This window comes from Polypterus senegalus, chromosome 2, assembly GCF_016835505.1.
Source record: "Polypterus senegalus isolate Bchr_013 chromosome 2, ASM1683550v1, whole genome shotgun sequence".
In the NCBI taxonomy this organism is placed as follows: Eukaryota; Metazoa; Chordata; class Cladistia; order Polypteriformes; family Polypteridae; genus Polypterus; species Polypterus senegalus.
Window position 1 is genome coordinate 291,543,799 of NC_053155.1, and position 22,406 is coordinate 291,566,204.

At 35.7% G+C, this 22,406-nt stretch overlaps 1 protein-coding gene across 2 annotated transcripts; it reads left to right on the plus strand.

The window, feature by feature from the left end:
- Window positions 1-1,374: 1,374 nt before the first annotated feature.
- Window positions 1,375-21,979, plus strand: rfc3 (replication factor C (activator 1) 3). Of its 2 annotated transcripts, none has more exons than XM_039745768.1 (9): window positions 1,375-1,611; window positions 2,285-2,422; window positions 5,739-5,806; window positions 13,113-13,210; window positions 15,866-16,047; window positions 17,115-17,251; window positions 18,663-18,761; window positions 19,921-19,990; window positions 21,414-21,979. In XM_039745768.1, exons 1-9 carry the CDS (start codon window positions 1,525-1,527, stop codon window positions 21,603-21,605), a joined length of 1,071 nt encoding a protein of 356 aa, XP_039601702.1. In that variant the 5' UTR covers window positions 1,375-1,524; the 3' UTR covers window positions 21,606-21,979. The 2 variants fall into 2 exon arrangements, with proteins under 2 accessions (XP_039601702.1, XP_039601703.1); XM_039745769.1 differs by having other exon boundaries at window positions 1,526-1,611; window positions 2,331-2,422.
- Window positions 21,980-22,406: the final 427 nt, after the last annotated feature.

Genomic DNA, 22,406 nt, shown 5'->3' on the forward strand with positions numbered 1-22,406 from the left:
TGAATATTGGAAACTTAATTAGATTAGATAAGCTTTATTAATAAAATGGGGAAATTCAGATGCATACAGCAGCAGAAACATAAAAAACAAAGATACACACTCACAGGACAGATAATACAGCTGATCGATCAATCAGTGACAATTATGATAATGACAATAAGCATCGTTTTATTTGAAACAGTACAGTAGAATGGCCAAACAGATTCAATTTAAATTGATACTTTCACAAATATGTCCACATTCCCTGGTTGTAATGTTACTTTTTTAAGTTATCTAATTCAAAGGTAACTATTACTGGGGTTAAAGGCAGCTTGAAAACACACCCCAATTATCAAAAATTGCAGTGTGCATAATAATTCCAAAATATGTTTGCAAAAATATATCTGTCAGGAAGAGCAAACCAAATAAATCATTTTAAACCATAAAGGATTGCACGGTGCCCCATGTGTGGCTGGTTTTTGCCCGTGTAGCCGAGAGATGAGGAGAAGAAGGGATTTCAGAGGCTAAGCCCCTAAAATATTGTCTAAAGCCCCTGATCTTTTCTTCCGTTATGTTTATATTTTTTTAATGTAATTACCTTCAGCCCAAACCCTCTTCTACTTTATAAGTATACTATCGAAACAAAAAGATTTAACATTTAGCATCGCAAGGAGGAACACGATGCCGACAAAACTTAGTGTACCAGTAGTCATTTAGTTACACTTCAAGCACTGATTAAGATGTGTTTTGAGGTTAAAGGAGAGTGCAAGAGTAAGGAGAAGGATGCGTTCTTTAAGGTGGCCAAGACCTTGATACCAATTCTAGAAAGGCTGGTTCCTGCCTTGTAGTCAGTAAATGTCATGTTTTGTTAATTCAGTTTGGATTTCAATTATATCAGTCTATATCTCAACAAAATTTGGTAATCAAGTGATTATAATAAATAGTCGAATCATACTTTTTAAAATATTAGGTTTAGCTTGAAAAAATCAAGTTTGTTCAACCTACCTTGATATTAGATTTTTATTTGGTTATACTGTAGTGGCTGGAGGTGCTGCGCCACTGTAAAAACATAATTCACATTCACTGCACAGTGGGAGGAAGCGGGGTGATGAGGTGAGAGGTGCGACAGTTGTATATGTAGTGTTTCGCGTTCGATAAAGTGCCAAATTTCATTTTCCTGTATCAAGAAAACGTTGCCTGGCTTATTTTCTCCTCTCGCAGAGCACTATAATACAATTAAATATTATTTAAATCGTACTATGCCCACAACAATCTTTGAACATGTCTACCGTTAGGTGCTCTTACATACATATTGCTAGTCACAACTCTGAATTTGACAACGGACACCAAGTGACAGGAGCGCTTAAGTTTGAACAACGTTTGTCCTCTACAACCTTCCGTCGTTTCCTGTGAGTGCGCATGCGTTTTCCTTCCTGCTCGGGTTTCGCGGGTTGCTTTCAATTCGCGGCAAAGCTGTGTACTGCGGACGTTTAGCTTATTATTATTTTTGGTTTAAGCCTTTACATATACTTTTTGTTTTTAACAATGAGCCTATGGCTTGATAAATATCGACCCTCTTCACTTAACAAACTAGACTATCACAAGGAGCAAGCCTCCCAGCTGAAAAATCTGGTAAGAAGAGTCTTGTTTATCAGTTTTGCAAATATGAATATGTTTACAGAGAGAGAGAATATGAATATGAATGAATGTATGTCATCATGTCACTTTTAGTAGATTAGTACCCATGATTCTGTATGGAAGGGCTAATTGTGAATATGTACTGGAAAAGCGGATTCCGAGAATAGGATGGGTTTATAGAGAGTGAAGTTTGCATTTGACGTGTTTGCCGATGGCAGTGCTTTTTAAAACGGTGCAACAGAGTGACACATGTAGCATGTTCGGCTTGTAATTCATTTCTGTCCACTTTTCAAAGAGCCATATAAATGTCTAGTTCTTTTAAATGTGTCGCATACGTTAAATATTTAATGACCCCAAATATTGGGAATCTAATTATTTTTAAATACCAGAATAAAAGAGCAATACTTGCCAAACGTGATCGCCTATCGCCAAGGAATAGTGATGGTTTATGATTATTGTTAAAAAAAAAAAAAACGGGGTAATCATACGTTTTGTTTAAAAAAATGTAAATTTGTTATATTTACTAAAGTGCTAAGTGTGTGTTTTCAGTGTCAGGTATTCAGAGTAATAATAAAGTTTGCATTCAAAAGTTATGTGAAATATTAATGTGATATTCTTTAATAAGCAGATATATTACATAATGGTTATTCCAATTTATTCTGTCTAGGTACAGCATGGCGACTTTCCTCATTTGCTTGTATATGGTCCATCAGGTGCTGGTAAGAAGACTCGAATAATGTGTTTGCTGCGGGAACTGTATGGTGCCGGTGTAGAAAAACTCAGAATTGAACATCAAACCATAACCGTAAGTATTTACATCTCGTAGTTATTTGCAGTTTTTGATACATGATAGCTTAGGAATTTTTTGTATCGTTGTAGAACATCAATGGAGGCTCTGGTCAGGGCTCTCCAAGAGATTCTGTGAGGAGTCTGAGTGTATGGGCTTGTGAGTGTCCTGGATAAAAACCAAGATCCAGGCCTTTAATGATCTCTTGGGCACAGCCATCAGCAGTGTGTCTGTCTGCGGAGAGAGTGTAGACCTTGTTGAGAGACTTACTTACCTTGGCAGTGATATTCATATCTCTGGTGACTCTTCCTAGGAAGTCGGTAGACGATTTAGGAGAGCATGGGGGGTCATGAGGTCACTGGAAAAGGGTGTGTGGCGCTCTCGATATCAATGCAAAAGGACGAAGGTCCAAGTCCTTAGAGTCCTGGTGCTTCCTGTCTTGCTATATGGATGCGAGACATGGACACTATCTAGTGACCAGAGATGAAGACTGGACTCCTTTGGTACTGTGTCTCACTGTAAAATCCTTGGGTAACCTTGGTCTGACTTTGTGTCAAATGAGCGATTGCTCTTGGAGTCCTGAATGATGTACATTACCTGCATTGTGAGAGAGTGTCAGTTACAGCCATGTGCGCGATTCCCCGAGGGTGACCCAGCTCATATGATCCTCATTGTTGGGGACCCGAGTGGGGACCAGGCCAAGGGGTCGCCCGCATAACACCTGGCTGCGGTAGATAGAAAGTCATTTCTGGAGGGTGGGACTGGACCGCATGGATTCCATGCTGTTTCGTCATGTGGTGGGTGTGGCAACAGTGCATGCTCCCCAACTTGACTTGATTTGTCTTGTTGAACATCCAAACAAAGTTAAATGCAATAGTCCATCATAATTTTAGCATTCTTTGTAAACATCATGCTGAAATGTCTCTCAAACCAATGCATTCCCCAGTTTATTGTTACACATTAGGAATGAAATCCACCATTATTAATAATAATAATAAAAATAATAATAATATAATGCAGTGTAATGTATGGTATTAGCTTGTAGTAATTCAATCAAGTGTGTCTGTGTGTTTTTCCTCAATGCCCAATTTCACGTGGATACAAAAGCAAAACATACATTTAGTAGTTTCATTACTTAGACCAATAGTGTGAGTTGAAGGTAGTCAATCAGGTAGTCAATCAGATGCATTTATTTTGGTCCAGATGTCTTGTATTACCTGGAGATTTTGTTCTACTTTAGAAGATACCTCATTTTCTTATTCCATTGAGTTCACTGTCACCCATAGTGACTCTCATTGAACTGTAAAAAGTAGGAAAGCAAGACTTGAAACTGATGCCTTTTATATTATAGACTTGCACTTGGTTCACCTGTCATGTTTCTTGTCATTGATAGTGGGGTGCAAAAACTTCTGAATGTTTTTTTTCAAATTTGGTTTCAGTTGGGTTGTTGTTTGGGAAATGTGTACAATATAAATGTTTGCTGTTTTTATGTTAAGTATACTCCTAAATTAATATAACAAGTCAGTAGACTGACCTGAGTGCAAATTATCAGAATTTTTGCTTTCTTGTATACAAAGTATAGAGAAAGTAATGTAATCATCCAAAAATTAGATTTCGAGTCCAAAAATACAATTTTTGGAATTGTGTGTGTGTGTGTATGTATGTAAACACAATAACTTGAGTACACAAGTATTAGTTACAAAATGTAGATTTCTATCAACTTTTGAGCTATTTCCACTAACCGGAAATGGAAACCTTTTATTCATGCAGCTGCAAAGTTCGATTTATTCAACTTTACTTTTATAATAATTGTTCAATATATTATTAATTTGATTTGATTCCATCCCCATATCTGAGTATACAAGAAAGTCTAGGGGAGACCACTCCCAATTTTTTTTTTTTGTTTGTAGTAGTTTTTTTTTTATTTATTAATTTTATTACAATCAATACATAGCAATCAAGTTTTTACAAAACAAAAAAAATTATGCTAAGAACAGATCGATCCCCACCCTTGAGAGAGAGAGCAAGCCAAACGGTGTAAAATTTAAGGCTTTTAAAAATACCTAAATCAACAAATTCTCTGTGCTTTATAAAATCATTTCAAAATATTACTGATTAGATCCTGCCATGTTTTGAAAAAAGTCTGCACAGATCCTCTAACTGAGTATTTGATTTTTTCCAATTTTAAATAATATAACACATCAGTTTCCCACTGACTTAAAAGAGGAGAGTTTGGGTTCTTCCAGTTTATCAGAATCAGTCTGCGTGCCAACAGTGTAGTGAATGCAATCACAGTTTGTTTGTCTTTCTCCACTTTAAGACCCTCTGGAAGAACCCCAAACACAGCTGTTAATGGGTTAGGAGGGATTGTGAGTCCAAGACTGTCTGAGAGGTAATTAAAATTTTTGTCCAGAATAATGTTAATTTGGAGCAGGCCCAGAACATGTGACCTAGTGAGGCTGGGGCTTGGTTGCAACGCTCGCAGGTTGGATCATGCCCTGGAAACATTTTGGAGAGTTTTAGTCGAGACAGATGTGCTCGATATATAATTTTGAGTTGTATAATTGTATGCTTTGCATATGGAGCTTGAGTGAATTCTCTGCATTGCTACTTTCCACTCCTTTTCTGATATATTAATTGAGAGGTCATTTTCCCAGTGTCCTCTTGGATCTTTGAAAGGAAGGGATTGTAAAAGGATTTTATATATTGTAGAGATGGAGTCTAACTCCTTGAAATTGAGCAATAATTTTTCCAGCGTGGATGAGGGTGCAAGATGAGGAAAATCTGGAAGGTTCTGTTTAACAAAGTTCCTGATTTGAAGATAGTGAAAGAAATTTGTAGCTGGAATGTTAAATTTGGAACGTAATTGTTCATAGGATGCAAAGACGTTGTCTATATAAAGGTCTCTAAGCAAGTTAATTCCAAATTTTTTCCAGATATTAAAAACTGCATATGTTTGTGAGGGTTGAAAGAGGTGGTTCTTTTGCAGGGGTGCCACAGAAAGAAGCTTCTCCGTCTTAAAATGCTTTCTACATTGGTTCCAGATTTTAAGTGAGTGGAGCACAATTGGGTTATTAGTGTATTGCCGATAACGTGTGTTTATTGGAGCACAAAGCAAGGAATACAAAGAAGTACTGCAGGATTTTACTTCTATTGCGGTCCATGCCTGTGTATGTTCTTCTATTTGTGTCCAGGTTCTTATCGACTGTATATTTGCCGCCCAGTAATAAAACTGGAAGTTAGGTAGAGCCATGCCGCCTTCTGCCTTTTGTCTTTGTAGGGTCGCTCTTTTGATGTAGTAGTTTAATATATATAGTTTTTTGTTTTATTACAGGCTCCGTCAAAAAAGAAAATTGAAATCAGCACTATAGCAAGCAACTACCACCTAGAAGTCAATCCCAGGTAAATTGATTTAAAAGCTTTTGTAAGAGTTAATTTGCTACAAATGAAATACTCTACAGATCTGTCCTTAACCAATTTACCATCTTTAGAATTCCTTGTGGCTTAGTTTTTTTTTTTATATATATAGTTTCTGTTTTTGAGTAACATCAAGGTCTGCCTTCATACTGTGTTGTAGCTCTATCTATCTATCTATCTATCTATCTATCTATCTATCTATCTATCTATCTATCTATCTACTGTATATATACTGTATAGATATAGATGTATATAGATATATATAGATAGAGAGAAAGATACAGTGCCTAAAAAATTAAGGGAACCCTTAAATCACACATCGGGTCACGATGAATGAAACATTTAGGTGGAAAATCTTTACTAAGTAATACTTTGTAATTCATTGAAAACAAAATGATGTAACAAGAGTCAATGGAAACCAAAATCACCACTTTATTGAGGGCTGGATTCAACACGAAAATCAAAGTCAATAATTGAAATCGCAGGCTATTCCAGGTTGTGTGAATTTCATCATGGCAGCTCATAATGTGACTCAGTAGTGAGTATGACCACCTTGTGCCTTTATGCACTCCCAACAATGTCTGGGCATGCTCCTGATGAGGCAGCGGGTGACGTCCTTGGAGATCCCCTCCCAGACCTGGATCAGGGCGTCAGTGAGCTGCACAGTCTGTGACACTATTTGGTTGTGTTGAATGCACCGATAGATAACATCCCAGAAATTTTCAGTTGGAATCAGGTCTGGGGCACGTGTGGTCCAGTCAATGGCATTTATGCCTTTGTCATCCAGGAACTGCCTACACACTCAGGCCACATGAGCCTGGGCATTGTCCTTCACCAGGAGGAACCCCAGGCTCACTGCTTCAGATAGTGGGTCTAAGGATTTCATTCTGGTACCCAACAGCAGTCAGGGTACTTTTACCTAGCACATAGAAGTCCGTGAGACCCTTCCAAGGATATGCCTTCCCCAGACCATCACTGACCCACTGCCAGACCCGTCTTGCTGGATGATGTTGCAGGTAGCATAACGTTCGCCACGGCATCTCCAGACTCTGCTGAACCTGCTGTTATCTGTGAAGAGAATGGGGTGCCAATGGCAGAGCTGCCAATTGTGTATTCTCCGGTGAATGCCAATCGAGCTGTACAGTGATGGGCTGTTAATACAGGTCCCACTAGAGAATGTCGAACATAATGCCACCCTTATGCAGTCTGTTTCTGACAGTTTGGTCAGAAACATAGACGGCTGGAGATCATTTAGTAAGGCTCTGGCAGTGCTCCTCCCGTTCTGCAATACAAAGGAGCAGATAGTGGTCTTGCTGCTGTGTGGATGGGATTGGTGCTTTTCACAAAATTCCCTGCAGCCGCAAAATAATTAAACATGCTGATGTACACAGCATTATATACAATACCATCTTTCATATCTAACACAGTGCTTTTCAACCAGTGTGCCACAGCACAGTGATGCACCCAGAGAACTACCCAGGTCTGCTGTGGAAATAATAGTGTAGTGCACCTGGGTCTGAACCTAAGAGGGACAAGCTCTTCAGGTGATCACTGTGTTGCAGACAAAGCATGTAGAGCACTTTGGATACATCTCTTGGCTTCTAGTGTGCATCTGCCTGAGTGTGTTCACTAGTGTGTCTCTCAGAACTAGTGGATGGAGGCATACGAGTTGCCCCTGAGGCAGAGAGGGGCGGGCAAAGGGATGAAGCATCAGGGAGATGCCATGAAAGTGCACACTGAGTGCTTTGTCTGTGAATGCTGATCTTGAGTAATATTTTATTAATATTTTAATTAATAATTAATATTTCTGCTGTAAAGTCTGATGCTCTTATGAGTTGCACATTATTGCTTCAGATACCCACATATTAATAATAATAATACGGTTTATTTATCTAGCGCCTTTCCCACATGAATAGGTGACTTTAATGAACGTGACTGATTCCCCCAAAAAGCAACATATCTTGCGGTGAGCCTTTACGTGTTTTCAAGTTAAACAAAATGTATTAAATGTTCCTTTCATGTGATCTATAAGTATGTTTATGCTTTGTAATTATTCAGCAGACAGCATTATTCAAAGCAATCTGTAAAATAATTTTTGAAGTATTTATTAGGAAAGTAATAATTTAAATTAATATACACTAAACAAAATTTTAAAGCAAAGAAGGCCAAGTTATAGTTAGCTCAGTCACTAGATGAAAATTAACACAGAGAGTGCTGACCATTTAATGACTAATAACAATGCAGGTTAGCAATTTAGAAATGCGCACCCCTACAAGAGAACCACCTCTTTCAACCTTCACAAACATATGCAGTTTTTAATATCTGGAAAAAATTTGGAATTAACTTGCTTAGAGATCTTTATATAGACAACGTCTTTGCATCCTATGAACAATTACATTCCAAATTTAACATTCCAGCTACACATTTCTTTCACTATCTTCAAATCAGGAACTTTGTTAAACAGAACCTTCCAGATTTTCCTCATCTTGCACCCTCATCCACGCTGGAAAAAATATTGCTCAATCTCAAGGAATTAGACTCCATCTCGACAATATATAAAATCATTTTACAATCCCTTCCTTTCAAAGATCCAAGAGGACACTGGGAAAAAGATCTCTCAATTAATATATCCGAAAAGGAGTGGAAAGTAGCAATGCAGAGAATTCACTCGAGCTCCATATGCGCAAAGCATACAATTATACAACTTAAAATTATATATCGAGCACATCTGTCTCGACTAAAACTCTCCGAAATGTTTCCAGGGCATGATCCAACCTGCGAGCATTGCAACCAAGTCCCAGCCTCACTGGGTCACATGTTCTGGGCCTGCACCAAATGAACATTATTCTGGACAAGAAAATTTAATTACCTTTCAGACAGCCTTGGACTCACAATCCCTCCTAACCCATTAACAGCTGTGTTTGGGGTTCTTCCAGAGGGGCTTAAAGTGGAGAAAGACAAACAAATTGTGATTGCATTCACTACACTGTTGGCACGCAGACTGATTCTGATAAACTGGAAGAACCCAAACTCTCCTCTTTTAAGTCAGTGGGAAACCGATGTGTTATATTATTTGAAATTGGAAAAAATCAAATACTCAGTTATAGGATCTGTACAGACTTTTTTCAAAACATGGCAGGATCTAATCAGTAATATTTTAAAATAAGTTTATAAAGCATAGAGAATTTATTAATTTAGGTATGTTTACAAGCCTTAAATTTTACGCCGTTTGGCTTGCTCTCTCTCTCTCTCGGGGTGGGGATCGATCTGTTCTTAACTCAATTCTTCTTATTGTAAAAACTTGATTGCTTTGTATAGATTGTAATAAAATTAATAAAAAAAAAAGAAATGCGTATTGGCTAATCCTAAAAGTTACATGCAAAAAAAGAAACATCTGTAGAATTCCATTATGTTGCTCAGCATGTCTAAAGTAACTCAGCAATGAAGTTAGTGCAAGGTAAAACCAATAACTGCTCTTTTACAGTTTGAGTTTGTGTGTGTGTGTGTGTGTGTTTTTGTGCTACTTAAGATTATTTTTTTTGTTAATACATTCTAGTTATAGTAGAATAGTGATATTTGATCCAACATCCCTAATTATTAATTTCTTGTAATCACAATATGATAAATCACTGCCCAAATATAAAGTAATCACAGGGGCAGTTTCATATAACATTGCATAATACAGTATATGGTTCCCATTTACAATGTGGAGAAGGAGGGGTTTGCTAAGATGCTGCACATTATTGATCCAAGGTATATTTTTTCCAAGCTGCAAAAGTATATTGCATGGGAAGCATTGCTGCATCTGTACAATAAAATACAAGACAGAGTAGTGGAGAAGCTGGAGAAAATTACATTTTATGCCACTATAACAGAGCAGCCATATACTTAAGCATGCCTAACAAAATTCAGCTTCCACAACTGGTCAAGTGCATTAAGTGGAAGAAAATGAGGGAAGTAAGGCAAGAAGTTCTGCCAAAGAGAAAAAAGGCAGTGCTTCAGCTGTCCACTAAAAAGTCAAGGTTGAGTTGACAGCCTACCTGAGTTCCTCTGACAAGGATCCTGAAACAGACCCTTATCAATGGTGGTAACTCCATGAAGCAAACTTCACCTGACTAAGTGATCTTGCCAAAAAATTACACTGCATTTCCGCAATGAGGGCTCCGACAGAGAGTATTTAGTACAATAGGCAATGTTGTAACTTGCCACTAGGCAAGCCTTAAGTCTAAAACTGTAAACCGTCTTTATTCCATAGAGATTTTTGTCATGCGTTTTTTTATCTACGGTAGTCATTAAATATATTTAAGTTAAATATGATATTATGCAGACAGTCAGTTGATATTTGTATTTAAAGAGCATGGTTCAGTTTGCAAGTCAACACCCTCATCTCCCAGGGCAATTTGTATTTTAAATCATAAATGTTGTTTACACTAAAAGGGCCAAAGAAGGACTGTGACTTGAGTATTGTATTAATTTGTCCGGAATATGCATTGGCACTTTAAGTTGGAGTAAAATGTGTCATAGTAAATTATAAGTACAATTGTTATTATTAATAAGATATGGAATATGTAGCATGTATCTTGTGAGCAATTTTGTATTTTTATTTTGGTCTAAATAAAACAAAATGCTAGTTAAAATAAGACATGTTATTGAAAAAAACCATGACTAAACTGTGAACTATTTCCAAGCTCAACAAAATCTCTCCCTCCCCAAAAACTTTGTGTCTGGTTTTATGGTGATATTACCCTGGCAAAATTTTCAGACACTTAATTGCAGGAAGATATTCAATTTTATTATATGGTGCTCTAATAACTTACTAAAGGTAAATGTGAGGAAATTGAAAGAGATGGTTATAGACATTAAAGGAGCAATTCATTATTTTTGTAAAGTTAAAGCAGTATTTTCACAATCATGGCATACATTTATTTGTCCCATAATTTGCAATATTTAGTGAAGTTTTTTTTTTGTTTGTTTATTTTTGCTTATTTTGTTGGAATATAATCTTCCCCAGTGAGCTACGGCTGCAGCCATTAGGGCACCTGAGCAATTGTGAAATTCAAACATTAGTACTTTCCAAGGTTTTCTCTGCAAAATCTCCATTTATATATGAATACACTATAAGCACATCTAAGCTAGTCTTCCAGCTTTTCCAATTAAGAATTATTTTCTTGCCTTAGCAGTGAATTGAGATAACAGAGTAGCAAGGTCTTTGCAAAGAATTTGGGTATGGGTGTTGCTCAAAAAGTTCAAACATATCAGATTTTTCATTAGAAGGTCATAAAGTTGTTTCATTTTACCACTTTTAGGTTTTTTATATATTATAAAGATCTCTTTATATTTTTTAGATAGAAATAAAAATACCTCTGCTCTGCTCTAAACATTTTCTTTTTAACTTCTTAATATTTTATTCTAGTATTTATTATCTGATAAATACATGCAAGTGCATTGGTGCTTCCTTGACTTTGTTTTCTCCTTTTACAAATCAGTTTTATTTTGAATTTATAAGTGGTTAAACAAATCCTTTAACAACTCAGAAAATCAACAAGCAAGTAAGCAAAATAAAACAAAACAGACCAGCCACTCCTTTTTCTAAAATCTTTATTTCAGTGTTTCCTAATTGGAGCAAAACTTTTATTATGTAGAAATGTCTTGAGGTGACTGGTTAAATTGAATAAATTAATAGCACAGAATATCACATACTGATATCTGCGATGAGCAGGTTGTGACAGCAAATTATGAGTTAATTTTCTTTTTTTTTTCCCCCATTTAAATTCATGCTAGTAAGAAGTCATTTAGGAAAATGATGATCATCAGTGTCAGATGAAAGCCTAGAGGGATTTTAAGATTTAATCTCCAAGTGGTTAATAAAATGATTCCTACACTGGTAAGGCATTATTGTGTGTACAGTGGATATAAAATGTTTACACACCCCTGCCAAAATTGCAGATTTTGTGTAATTAAAAAGAAACCAAGATAAATCCTGCTGAACCTTACTCCATCTTTATTATAAAATTGCAATCTATACAAAGAAGGTGAAATGGTGAAAAAGGAGAAGAAAATCATATAAAAACCTGGTAAAAGTTATGATTTATTTTTCCTTTTTTCACTGAACAGTTTCTGATATGTTTCACCTCTTTTGTAGAGTTTGCAAACTTGCAGTAAAGGTGGAATACGTTCTGACAGGATTTATCTTGGTGTCATTTTTTTATCACACAGAATCTTTCATTTTTGCTGGGGTGTGGATACTTTTTATATCAACTGTATACTGGGGAGCTCGAGGCAGTAAGATCTTTTCTTCTGCCTCTAAGAAATCAGAGATGAGTGGATGGCATTTGACAGTATAACCCACCACAGACAGGCATGAGTTCTCACCCTAGAGTTCAGAGAAAGGGTTCAGTTTTGTTTTAAGTTACAGGGAGGAGAGGAATTTTTCAAAGGGTTTTGTATCAATGAAGATGCAGTTTTTATAAGAGAAGGTGAAACATTCTTGAATCATTTAGGGTGTCTGGAAATGGATGCCATGTTGTTAATTGATTTAATGCCATCTCTGGCAGTAACTAATTGTTTTGTAGAGGTATGAAAATTGATGGAAGGATGATTCATCTTGCGATGTCTACTGGCTTTCATTTCTTATAATGTAGACTAACTGTTTTTGGGTTGCAAGTATATTTTAATACTGTTTTAGTTATACTGATGTCTTTTATTTTTATCCAGAATCGCATTGTATATCATCATTGAACTGAGTTATTTAACAACCCTAAACTACAGGCTGACACATGAAGAGTTTGTCCAAATCTTTTATAAAATGGGCCGTCACAGGTTTTGTTCAGGTGTTTGTTAGTACTGCTTCAAATATTTTCTTTGTATGAGTGTGAACTTTATTGTCTAGGATACTGTTTAATTTCTCAGGCAAGGATGCAAGGTTAACCTAGACGACTCCTTCAGCCAGAACGACTTTCTAGTAGAAGTCCACTGATGATATGCCAATGTAAAGAACTTAATTAAGCACATCTATCAAATAATTTGAGCGTAATACTGAATGACTCCAGTGAAATATGAATGTACAAGTTAGAATATTGCTGAATGAATCACTAGAAACACTATATAGTATTAATGATTAATTTATGGACTATATTAATATCACATATTAAACTACTTTTTCTTTACTTTTTTACTTTACTTTTTTTTTTCATTTTTACTTTCTGTTTTCTTCATCATGTAAAGCACTTTGAGCTACATTATCTGTATGAAAATGTGCTATATAAAAAAATGTTGTTGTTGTTGTTTACAGTGATGCTGGAAATAATGATCGTGTGGTTATTCAGGAACTCCTAAAAACTGTAGCTCAGTCACAGCAGATCCAGACTAGTACTCAGAGGGATTTTAAAGGTAAACATTATCATTAATTATCTAAAAATATCTTTATAGTCTTTTATGAAAGCATAAGGATGAAATACTTTCATTTAAACAGAGTTTTGTTTTAAAGTGTTTTGGCTATTGAATCATTACGTCTGTGCTGAGGTTTTTGTGTGCATGTGAAGGACTGACATTCCATAAAGCGTTAATTTAAACTTTGATTCTGATTAGGGGAATAAAGACAAAGTAAAAAAGACCAATGAGCCATGCATTAGAGCTTCACAATGTTACAATATCTGAATAGTCAGATCTTATGTCTGTTTAGAAAAGAATTGGATGTTATTAACAATTAAACCTAGTAAGCAAATATAGAGCTAGCAATGAACTATGTATGCAATATGCACACTGCATAAATTTTTTTTGAAAGTGGAGTTACAGAACAAATAACATTTTTGGGGACTGATGTATAGGACTGTCCCAGGAACCATAGGACATCTGATGATCATTTATATGAAAACAATAAATCAAAATAAAGCTGTTAATATTTAGGCCTATGCAAGCAAAATGGAATTTTTCTATGTCCTAAATGTTTTTTTGTTTCAACAACATGACTCACAAGTTTATACCAAAGTCACACAAAGACGTTTACTCTAATGCCACTTAATTGTAATCTGTCATTTTTTTTTTAAACAATTCTACAAAGGCATATTAAATAAGTGGTTGGAAAAATAAACCATTTGGCAGCAAATACTTTTTAAGATGCCAATAACAAAACTTATATTAAGTTGAATGAACATTTAGAGATATCTTAAAATTCTTTTAAATATACTGTTATCTTTAAATTAGAGTTAGCGATACCTTGAAATCCATGTATTGTATTTTCAGATTCAGATTTTGTAAGATTCTTGATTTGTGATATCTTAAGACATATTTTGAGATATCTTAATATACCTCTGCCCATTTTGGGGTTTCAGAAATGTAATTTAAGATGTCTTAAAATGCCTTCCTGTAAAATTGCCTACCTCATTCATTTCAGGACACTGAATTGCACAGGAGGTTATTTTAAGATAACAGGAAAGAATCAAAATGGTCAGGATTTTAAATGTGATCAGCTCTGGTGTTATTAAAGGGAGGGAAATATATTCCTAGATCAGCCTTTTACTGGTTTTGATTTTTGTAAGTTCCAGTTAAGTGGACAAAGTAAATATGTTAGCAAAGTTTTACTTAGGCAAATACGTTTCTCACTTTTTCTAAACAATTCATTGATTGAGATATAAACTGCTAAAAATTAAGGGAACATTTAATCATCACATCTTAACACCAAGTCAGTTATGCTTCAGGATATCAGTCTGTGCAGTTAGGAATCATTGGCGATTATGAAGCAGCTTCACCTGCTTTGGTGCAAATGAAAGTGACAGCAGGTGCAATAGAAAGGCAACGGCAAGGCACCCACAAAGAGGGGTTTGGTTTTGCATGTGGTGGCCAATGACAATTGCTCTCTCCGTATCCTGCCTGAATGATTATTCTCCAGTTTTGTGTTTGGCTAGTGTCCTTATCACTACTGGTAGCATGAGGTGGTACCTGCAGCTGATTCAGGTTACACAGGTAGTCCAGCTCTTTCCGGATGGCACACCCATATGTGTCATTGCAGTCAGGTTTGATGTGTCTCCCAGCACAATCCAAGAGCATGGAGAACATGCCAGGAGAAGGTCAGTTATATGAGGAAAGCTGGACATGGCCATAGAAGAGCATCAGCCCAGCAGCTGGACCGGTATCTCCTCCTTTGTGTGAGGAGGAACAGGAGGAGCACTGCCAGAGTACATGTAAATAATTAGATGAAAGGATGCAATTGCCTCATCTATTTATTTAAACTGTAGTATTTTTAGAACTGTTACAGCTAAATTTGCAAATCTTATCTTAAAAGAGTAATAACCAGATCATGAACCAGGAAGGTTTCTTATAGCGTTTATGGTCCCACAGGATGTCCAGAAAAAAGTTTGGAAAATATATAAATAAATATTACCTTCTAAGATTATTTATATAAGTAAACTAATTATTACCACCTTAACAATGAGATCTGTTATATCAAATGCTTTTGCCATATAAACGTTCCAGTGAATGAATCATTGAAGAGGCTGCAGAGAAAAAAGGCTCACTGACATACTGACTTTATAGCATAACCAGTACCAGGGTGCTTCTCATATTATGTTCTTTGTTTTTTTCATTATTGGTAAACAGCAATGCTGATCATTGCTAGATTTCTTGAATATTAATTATGACAATGACTTTTTATTAAGATTTTATTAAATATGCCTGTGGAATGAAGGGTTGTGTTATCCATTGCTCTGTAGTGCATCTTACATGTATTATTGGTTTGATTTTATGGATGTACTTTTCTGACATGGCAAAAAATGCTCACTGTGTCTTCACAAAGAATGATAAATACAATAGTTTGTGCAGTATGGTATAATGAATGTTGTGTTAGCATTTCAAGATTTTTTTTTTTTTTCCATGATTTGTTGTCGCTGTGAGAAAAAAAAATTATAAAGTAGTTCATATACAAACTGAGAAAAATATTGATTGGCCACAGTTCTTTTGTCATTGGGTATCCTGTACAATAAGGGTATCTTGCAGAGCTTCATATTAAAATATGAAATGGCTTTAGCATTCGATTTTTTTTTTTTAAAGTTGTAATTTTGACCGAAGTTGACAAGCTTACCAAAGATGCCCAGCATGCACTGAGGAGAACAATGGAAAAGTATATGGCTAACTGCAGGCTCATTTTATGTTGCAACTCCACATCTAAAGTGATTCCTCCAATTAGAAGTCGGTGCCTGGCAGTTCGTGTGCCTTTGCCAAGTGTGGAAGAGGTAATTTCATTATTACTTAATGATTAATTTTACAAATCCATGTTGTATCATCTTGTTTGCTATTTTTATTTCAACTGAATTATTTTATTTATTTCAAATATTTTTCAATTACATTAATTTTTGAGTCTTGGTATCATTGTAATACAGCTCTTACTAGAAAAATACAAATGCAAACAAATCTATTTTACTTTTAATTTTCAATTGTTCACACTTAGTTTTTTGAGAATATGAGAACTTCATTAGATCTTATGAAGTACTAGCTAACATAGCTGAAAATAAAGTGTTTTTTTTTTTTTTAATTGTTTGAGAAAAATATAATTAAAAAAACACAACTTGAAAAATAAAGTCACTAATGTGCTTGCCTTGCAGTCTTGTATGCATGTTATCACATAATTGACCCCCGGAACCGGCCAACTCTATTTAATTTGAAAAGCAACAGGAGTGCGGTGGTGCTCAAACATAAAAAATACTGGCAGTCACCTACCGTTCACCCTCTGTTGGTCTTTCTGAGTGATAACTGGATGATAACATGCATACAAGACCTCAAGATCACCCCCGCCCTACTCAGAAAGGGGTGGGTTAGAGTTAATTTCACCCTATAGTATTTTTAGTCGACCAATGAGGAACATGTGTACCAAGTTTCATGAAAATCGCTCCAGCTGTTCGGATGTGATGCTGGAACACACACACACACACACACACACACATACAACCTGCAAATTTTATTTTTTTTCTCCAGCCGTCTGGAGTTTTTTTTTTTCTGTCCCCCCTGGCCATCGGACCTTACTTTTATTCTATGTCAATAAGTGTTCCCTGATTCTATTTTCTTATTTATTTTGTCTTTTTTTTCTCTTTTCTTCATCATGTAAAACACTTTGAGCTACATTGTTTGTATGAAAATGTGCTATAGAAATAAATGTTGTTGTTAAGATAGTATGTGACTGTTATAGATAGTACCTAATCTAAAGAGTAGTAAAATTACTTTTAAAAATGTGCAGGTTAGTACTTTTCAACTAATAGGAACGTGAGAGTTTTTACAGGTGTTTTACTTTTTTTTTCTTTTCAAGATCTGTACTGTGCTCATCAATGTATGCAAGAAGGAAGGTCTAAGTCTTCCAGCAGAGCTGGCAAAAAAAATCGCAGAGAAATCTGGAAGAAACCTTCGTAAAGCTTTACTAATGTGTGAGGCCTGCAGAGTGCAGCAGTGAGTTGTTAAAAATGTTAATCTCTTTGACAGTGTCTTATTTTGTGTAAATTGGTTTATAAATCTTCATTCTACAATTCAAATATAAAAACCTTCAGTCCAGCTGTGCTCTGGTTAAAAAAAAAAAAGTATTTTCATTGTTGAATCAATCTTTGGAGCTTGTTTTAATATAAATTCAAATGAGAAATATGTACAAAATAATTAAGAGAGAAATAAATAAGCAGTTGTCATGCTTTATAATTGTTATTATTTGTAAAGTTCTACAATTTAAAATCTATGCATGTGTCATCAGAAATAATGCGTATTAAATGAATGCTGAATTTTCTTGGTAGTGAGCAATAGGAAACCAGAATGATTTCATTTTTCAAGATGAATTAATGTGTAGTAGGGGACAAAACTGCCAAGTTCAAACTGAAATCTTCATTCAGCTTTATTTAAGCAAAATATTGGGATAGTGTGTTTAACATTCAAACCCCTGTTGTTATTGAGTGCTACTTTATGAATTCAGTTTTGCACCTGTATCCAGCATTGTCACACATAGTAAACCCCTACCTCAGTGAGCCAGCAGCAAAAAAAACATGTACATTTACTGGTGATTTTTATAAAGAAAGTTAATAAAGGAATGAAAGCATATCCATCCATCTATTAATTTCCCTAATTGCTTATCTAATTCAGGATGATGGGAAGCAAATTCTTACCCAGGAATCATCCAGAGTTGACAAGAACTGGCCCTGGATGAGGTGCCAGTCCATCACAGGGCACACAGCTACACATTTTATGCTAGGCTTGTTTAGAGTTGCCAAATAACATTAAAGACAGATTTTGGGATATGGCAGAAAATTCTGGCGCGCATAAATAATCATCAAATTACCATTAAAGCTACAGAGTTGTGAGGTGGTGGCAGTAGTAGTACTGTCATTTATACATAGTGAAATTCAGGTCGGGCCTACACATAGAAGTAACCACTGCACAACTAAACTGGCCTGTACTTTTCCTTGATCTTATTTTTAAGGCAAACTACAGAATGGTTAACATTGATTTTTTTTCTTAGCTGCACACTTGATGATAAGCAGTTATATTGTTTAGAATTAGCTGTGTTTTGGGCTAATAGTGTGCCTAAAGTTGGATGCCATCACAAGGTATTACACATGGCTTTGCTAAAGTCTTCTTGCTTGTTTAACATATCATTCCCACAATTTACTATGATACATACTACAATATTTTAAAACACTGTTAAATTTTAGCTGTCTGTTCTTAGATCTAATACTGTATTTCCCTGTATTATATTTTCATGTCTAATCATAATACTTGGTGTGGTATGATATTATGTTGCCAGACAAATGGCAAGTGTAGACTGTTTCTGTAAATGGTTCATTTTGATCTTGGTCTTATAAATGCTTATTTGTTTTAGGTTGCCATTTTCTGCTGACCAAGATATACCAGAAACAGACTGGGAAGTGTATCTTCGAGAGACAGCAAATGCTATTGTCAGCCAGCAGTCTCCACAGAGGTACTGCATTTCAAGTCGCTATAACAAGATAGCATCTGAAGCTGGTACAGTGAGTGAACTACATACTGTAGTTACCTAATAGTGTAAATAATTTGGTTGAGGCACATGTTCAACTTGTTACCACTAAAATATGACAAGGAGCGCCATGTTCTCTTTGCCTCATAAGAGCATTTCTACCCTGATTATGTATGGCCTCTGACTTAGCAGAATAGAAGAGACATCCATCAACAAATTCAGATTATTTTGATTAACTGAATATTTTTGGTGCAGTCATGTAGCAATCTACAAGCTGACTGAAAAGGATAAAGTTTTAATACTTCCATCTCCTGTCAAAATGTGTATACAAATTCAGTGCTCAACAATAAACTCCGCTCAAAAAACATTGCTGAACAATATTTGGAATAGTGATGTTTATTTTGTCAGAAAGATTTAAGTAAGTGCCATGTCCTATATAAAGGTTTTTTAAGTAGTAAATATTAATCTGGCATACAGTGTCAGGTCAGCCAGTTCTTGCTGCGTGTCTGCCATTGTTGTCACCGACATCAGTCAGAGCCAGCGCCTCCTGAGGATAACTTCCAGGTATTCAAACAGTGACGGCAGGTAAGGGACTGTGTCCATTGCCTTTCTTTGTTTATTATTCACCTCGTCCTAAAACACCTGTTGTGTTTTCTGGTTTCTTTGCATTTAATCATTCATTTTTAAAATAATTCTCTAATACAAAATTATATGCTTGAGTAAGACTTTCATTTTACAGTGTTTATTCAAATGTGTATGAAACAGGAGACATGATTTCCTGCTTGTGAGCTGAACACTGTCCTCTGGTGTGCTTTAGAGGCAAGATTGAAGTGAATTTTTATTGCAGATCTCAAAACCGTGAAGGAACAGTCTTTAAAGAGTAATCAAATCACTGAAATACTACTGGCTTTTATATGCAGTGTTACACGCTTATCTACTTGGTGTGTTACCATTTTTGAATTGTAAGATATGGAAAAACATCTTTATTACTGAAGTCAGCCATTTTGCTGAATTTTCAGTGTCTGCAAAAATTTTATTTGGTTCATTTACTTGTACCTTGTCAAAGTAATAATACACAGTCTAATTTATACATTATTATACAGTGTACATTTTTAAAGGCTAATATTGTATTGTTTTATTTCAGGTTACTTGAAGTTCGTGGAAGACTTTATGAACTTCTGACACACTGCATTCCACCAGAAATCATAATGAAGGTATCTGCATTTACCTGCCTAATACTGTTATTTGGGAAAATATCTTGTAAATCCTTGATTCTCAGTGTTGTTTCCTTTGTTCAATAACCTACTTAAGATCTAACAGAATCAATTCTAGTTTGTTACTCAACTGGTTGTGCAACGGCTCTTTGGAATTTCTTTGTAACTCTGCTGTAAGATTTATTTGCATCATAATACAGTATTTAATCGTGTCAGAAAATGTCTGTAGGTTGTGCTTGTAATAAATTGATTGCTAAAATTAATTTTACAGTTCTTTATTAGCATAAAGTTGTCAGAGGATGGAATTTGGATTTAATTATTTATGAGACATCTAGCTGGAAAACATTTATTTGCTTTTTATTGCTTTGTGAAATAACATATTAACTTAGCAGCTTCCTTTACCGCCAGTATCCACAGACTGCACGGATCAGCAGGAGTTGAATTAAGGGAGGGGCTCGAGTCCCACCCTGGTCGTCCCAATATTTTTATGTAAGGCCCTCACTGCTTATTCTTATTAAGTAACTCCATAATGTTGGTTGCTTTGAAGTGCCGTCAAGAAGTTATGACCACAAGCTTCTCTCTGTGTGTTGCCGGAGAGTAAGTTGGGTGTATGTGAGGCATGACGAATTACTAATGCAAGAAATTGTATATGACAAATTACCGTTCTAAAAAAAAGTTAGGATCATTTAAAATGAGCTGCCTTGACTTCTTTTGCAGGTTTTCCCAATACTCAAATATTATGAAAAATATGGTCTAGGCATTTGTTATTGTTAAAAATGATTGTTGAACCCATCTCAAAGATATAATAAACACATTTGCAAATGCATGTATATGCACATGTGGCTTTAAATGTGTCTCTTAATTAAAGCTTCTGGCTCTCTTCATTTTTCCTATTTGTCATTGAATAAGCTGAATGTTTGTTTCAATCATAATTTGCTCATTCAAGCATCCACTCACAAAGCTCCTTAATCAGGTTCATGGTTGTTGGTATATAAGATTATGATGACAGTACTGGGCTCAGGGCAGGAGACCGTCAAGGATGAGGTGCCTGTCCATCATAGGGCATTCTGAGGCACATGCTGGATATGAGACCAATGTACCATGTGTTTCGCAGAGGGAAGTTTGTAGATTTTGGGTCACCCAGATGTGGGGGAATAAGCTAGTGCCACATAGGCAGTACCCAGGCTGTGATATGAACCTAGGCCTCAGAAGCTGTGAAGCAGTAGTGCTAACTACTGTGCCACCTTTTTGCCCTGGTTTGGTTATTAATAAACGGATCTCTTTGATAATTTCTGCTAAAAATGACTTTGGTTTGTATTTGATGTAATGTGGAGGCCTAACAGTTTATTAAAACAGACAATCCTGAATTTTATTTAGTGTATTTTGATAATACAGTGTTATAATTAAACTGTTTCTTCTACAGGGCTTGTTGTCTGAACTTCTGAACAACTGTGATGGACATTTAAAAGGAGAAGTTTCACAAATGGCTGCATATTATGAACATCGGCTACAACTGGGCAGCAAAGCAATTTATCACCTGGAGGCATTTGTTGCAAAATTTATGGCGGTGTACAAGAGGTTTATGGAGGATGGATTGGAAGCTATGATGTTTTAAAAAAATGCCCACTACTGCACACTTTAAGTAGAAATATTAGCATATTGTGTTGTATTGCTTTTTCTTTATATTTTTATGTTTTCTGCATAAGAAGTAAACTGTTACTGCCAATCCAAGTGTAAACACTTTGCCTTTTAAGTACACCACCTGCAATAATGGAGTGTCACCTGTTAGCGTATAGTGACCCGTAAGGTAAGGGACTGAGTCACGGCTGGTAGCAATATGTAGCCAGTTAGAGGAAGAATTACATGGAAATTTACATTTGGGACTAGTAAAGTACACATTTTGTATTTTTTCTGTCATTTGTAAACTCACTTGTCCAAGAAACCCTTGGAAATAATAAACACTTTCCTATTGGGCCTCATCTAGCAAAACTGATGCATGTGTTCTTTTTATTCCATGCTTTTCAGCTTATGTTCCATGTTATCTATGGTGCGCCTTCCATACATTTACTGGTGAAAACATTAAATTACACAAAGCATATTTTTGAATGTTAATTCAAATTAAACTCAAGTCACCGACTTCAGTAATGTTCAGAAAAGTGAGTGCAATGTTAACAAGCATCAGAGTGTTACTGTGTTTTACTTTAAAACCTCAGTATTAATATGAATTTGATACGTTAATAATTTAAACAATCTCTTTCTTTTTGGTATTTTCTGCAGTCTTTGGTTATTATAGTCACCCATTTTTATTAACTGTGCTCAACAGAGCCTTGTAAACTGTGGAAGGAGGAAGAGGTCCACCCCGTGATCCCCAACTCTCTGGACTGCAGGCTCAATGATGTACAGTGAAACCTCGGGT